This window comes from Magallana gigas, chromosome 2 (genome assembly GCF_963853765.1).
Source record: "Magallana gigas chromosome 2, xbMagGiga1.1, whole genome shotgun sequence".
NCBI classification, from domain to species: Eukaryota; Metazoa; Mollusca; class Bivalvia; order Ostreida; family Ostreidae; genus Magallana; species Magallana gigas.
The window spans coordinates 51,733,180-51,737,811 of record NC_088854.1 but is presented as its reverse complement, the minus strand read 5'-3'; the positions used below and the strand labels follow the sequence as shown (position 1 = coordinate 51,737,811).

The following is a 4,632-nucleotide window of genomic DNA, read 5'->3' as shown; positions in this document are numbered from 1 at the left end:
GTCTTTTTATCAATTGAATTCACTTCTCATAAATATTACTCTCTCGTATCAAATTACTGCAGGTGAAAAATAACAAAAGAGCAACAAATATATGAAAATCACAAATAGCAAGAAAACGAGAGAGAAAAAAAATATGCCAACTGTTTACTTTTTATGTAAAAAACATTAATACCTTTAAACATTATACTGAAATGGTGGACATTGCAATGGTAAGTTAATATATGCACTGATGCTTTCAAAATATGAACTTGATCTCTTTGGACCATTGTGTTTTCAATACATTTTATTCTAACATTTCATAAACAATACCCCTTTCTGACATATGCTATAACTGTATTTGTCTAAGTGCTGGAGACAGAGAAATAATTTTATTATTTACATTAGATGATAACAATATCATCTTTTTTCATTGGTTATAGCAAACCTAACTATTAATAATTACTGATTACTCTCTATTTGTAAGGGGAACTCGGATGCATAACTAATAAACTCTATGACAACACGAATTGATCTAGGTTAGAGAGAGGACGCCCATAAAGGACACACACTAATGGTGACTACTGAATGAACGGACGCAGAAAAAACTCAATTGTCCAAGGTAATCATTTCTTATTAGAATATCCGTATACAATTAATTTAATGTATTAAATTACAATATTACGATACAAATTACAATACAATTAATGTATTGGTCAATCATTTTTTATAGAATAGTTAACGAGACTCTTTGGCAGACGTGCACACAACGTCAGTATGGTAGCCACGCTCGTATGGACATCGTTAGTCACGTTGGTCAGTCTCGGGGGGTACACTGCTGTTGACGTTATTCATAACCAGAACTGTACGTCCACTGATAACGGCATCGTACTACAGGTCCATTGTGAGGTGCGCTCTGGACTGAACTTCTCAGATGTTCGTCGATGGGTTCTACAGCAAGCCCGGTCAGCCATTCATCTGGACATCGTGTGTGTCGGTGGAACCTTGACTCTCAGTCACCCAATGGAGGCAGGAAATCTGACAGAGCTAAGAATTAACAACTGCGTCAAAATAAAGGGCTTATTTGCCGAGTTTCAGGAGCTGGACACGCCACCGCAGCCAGCCTCTGGAACGTTGGAGGTTTTAGAAATCATCAATTCTTCGTATCTGTATAATAAAACTGGTGTCTTGGAACAAGCTGAACGTTTGCAGAAAATCTACGGATGTATGACCTTTTTCCCGCGGGGCTTACGTGTCTTGAAGCTGAGATATACAAAATTTGATAAGATGAGTAATTCTAATGGTTTTGATGGATTCCAAGACATGCCTTTTGGAAACATTTGTTACTATGACAATTTGGAGATGTATGAAAGATCGGGATTTCAGTCCCCTTTTGGAATATTAGATCGAAAGATCGAAAATGAAATATTTTATTTTCTACGATTTGGAAGTTTCCAAAAATTGCACACTGCAAATTTTTCAGACGCAAATTTAGAATTTATACCGGCCCGTTTTACGGAATACAACTGGTTTCGCCAATTCAGGTCACTCAGAATAATTGATCTCTCACATAACAGAATAAAGGAGATTCCATATCTTAGAAGACCGAATCATTTTGGTAAACTGATTAAACTGATTCTGCGTCATAACAATATCTCAAGAATCACCAAGACCTTGATAGAAAAACTCAAGATGAGCAACATGGCTGTGGATTTTGCCAAGAACAAATTCGTTTGTGCGTGCGAGAGTGACTTGGAACCAGTCCTCCAGTTTGTCAGGAATCAGATTGAGGAGTCCTGGGCCGTCAACTACCATTATCTAGCCAACGAAACCTGTTACTATCCGTCAAGCCTACAAGGGATGCCGTTAAGGTCTTTGGACTCTTTGGTTCTTTGTCCAAACAGCCCTGCTCGATTCAGATCGTGGACGTTTCAAGAACTTTATATTGGTTTAATTGTGCTGACATTTATAACAATTGTTTGTCTTGTTGTGAAGTTTAGGAAAGAGATTAAGATATTGACCTATACGAGGCTAGGAATCCGCTTTTGGAGACCACATAGAAGTGGTGTCATTCGATTAAAGGAGTACGACGCATTTGTTTCGTACAGCGCTCTGGACGAGAGTTGGGTGATGGGGACACTGTGTAAGCGTCTCGAGGGTCTGTGTCCACCGCTCAGGCTCTGCCTCCATCACAAGCATTTCATTCTTGGGGCATGCATCTCTGACAACATCATCGAAAGCGTAGAAAAAAGCCGCCATACCATCATTGTCCTCTCCCAGAACTTTCTACAAAGCGAGTGGTGCCTGTTAGAGTTCCGTAAAGCCTTCCACCAAACTCTGTTGGAAAGGAGGCGCCATTTGATCGTCATTCTGATGGACCAGATTAACCTTGACACGCTGGAGCCAGAGATGAACTACTTCCTTCAATCCCACACCTATCTTAAACGGACGGACACCCTTTTCTGGGACCGTCTTATTTATGCAGTGTCTGACGTGTGCTCTGCGCCAATCAAGTCGGCTGCAAAGGAGGTATCTACCACTGTAAACAATTTGGAGGACGTTCCTCTAGATCCTGAGACGCATTATAGCATTGAGACGAAGTGAAACACGGACATTACACACAAAGTCTGCGGCATTTGGACTAATTTTTTTTTGGAGTTTACATGTGTATATTTGATGCAACCGTTATATTTAAAGTTAGGCATGTATTACGTTTTTATACTACGTAAGGTGAATTAATATAAATACCTTAAACAAAAAAATCTATAAGTCAGAATTTTATTTTTTATCTTTCGTTTCATATTTTCTTTTTAGTGGCATTATATATTCTTATTGTGGCGTAGCTACATTGAAGCACTCTAAGCACGTGCTTACAAATTGTTTTAAAAACGTTGGGGTTTTTTTTCATTGCAAATTCCGAAAAAAAATTCTGTTTGTGTCAGTATTTTTCCACAAGCATCCTGAATTTGTTCTTATACTAATAGTAAATTACTAGCAATATACATTTCGAAATTTGACTAAGTCGTAAGATCAAATTAACAAATGATAATTTCATTACAACCAACTGATCAGCTCTTTAATCCATGTCAAAATGTAGAGAAGCAACACAGTTTAGGCAGGCATCTATCCTCCAAGTAAGATCTACTAAGTTGTTAGAACTTGTGTCCGAACCATTTGAATATGTATCTTTTATATATATACAATAAAATATGTTCAAATCAAATCCTCCCAAAAAAATATAACCTCCAAAAACGGAGGTTGCCTAGAGTTGGTAAAAGGTCATGGTAATATAAAATTTCAAAACATGCAAAACAATGCATAGTAACCGTGAATTACAACTTTAATTGCTTTGTCCAAGATTAAAATTACTGCCACCATTTAAAATTGTGCTTAGTTCCAGTCTTACAAATATTTTTGTCCCGAGCTATGCCACAGTCTAATTTGACTGGATTTTTGGTTAATAAAGTTTTTTTTCTATCACTGATGGATACTGTGCTGTTTGTCTGATAATGTTTTAAGTAGTACAACTGTATGAAACAATATAAATATTGCAAGTCACCAAAATATTACAGAAAGACCCCCCCCCCCCAAAAAAAAAAATCGTTAATAAACATTACGCTTTGTTATTTCGAATTCACAACTAGCTGTTCCAGTCCAATATAATAATTTTCGACTCGAACTTAGTTCCGTGGTGGGAAAATAGGAACTGCAAGCAAGCTTCTTTTTTTTATAATTGTGCTTGCATTTTTTTTTATTATGAAATTTGTGTATTTATTGTAAATATTAAATCAATAAAATAATGACGTGACTTTTTTCATACCACGGGTTCATTATGAATATCCGTTGCAGGCTGACAAATAAAGAGCCTTTGTGAAAATAGATAGGTTGGATCATTTCGTTTTAGCGTTATGTTGAAATTGTTAGAGATTACAATGAAATAATTACAACGAAATTATCAAAGCAATACACCTCAATCAACGTCAAAAAACCACGTAACTTATAAGCCGGTATGAAATAGAAAATTGTTCTTTAACATTTTTTTTTGTCATGAAGTTTATATGATACTAATCAGAAAAATACTCCAGCGGAAATTCGTAATTTAGATCATACAGGTACATGTAATAAACGGTGTCTCTGATACTTTGTAGTTGAGGCTTACACTTGTTTAGTAATGGTTCTAATTAGGGTCTTTTTTATTCTGCCAGAGTGAAAAGAATTTACTCGTAAAAATTTTGAAATGCGAGATTGAAACCCAATACGCATGAAGTAATTGAGATGCACGGATTCTTGATGTGATCTTTCAAGCCGAGGTAAGGAGGTAACAAAAAGAGTCTACCACACTGGATAATTGATATAGCGACCTCTATATCTCCACATCGAACTTTTGACATTTGATTTGTATTCCAAGTTACATATGTTCTAAAACACAGTGTTGACAAAAATATCGTTACGACATAACTATATCATGACCTCTATAGCTCTAATACATTGACAAAAATATCGTTACGACATAACTATATCATGACCACAAGAGAAGTGCCTCAATCAACGGGATAATTAGATTTAGATCATGATTTGGCCATGTTCATGAAAGTATCTTAAGATCTAAGTTAATACATTCCTAGGATATATCTTAAGACACATCATATGACCACT

At 36.1% G+C, this 4,632-nt stretch overlaps 1 protein-coding gene across 1 annotated transcript; it reads left to right on the top strand.

Annotated features, from left to right (window-relative positions):
• The first annotated feature begins 442 nt into the window (after positions 1-442).
• On the top strand, positions 443-3,793 carry LOC105327406 (toll-like receptor 4). The gene is made up of 2 exons (XM_020066876.3): positions 443-598; positions 710-3,793. Exon 2 carries the CDS (start codon positions 754-756, stop codon positions 2,578-2,580), a length of 1,827 nt encoding a protein of 608 aa, XP_019922435.2. The 5' UTR covers positions 443-598; positions 710-753; the 3' UTR covers positions 2,581-3,793.
• Positions 3,794-4,632: the final 839 nt, after the last annotated feature.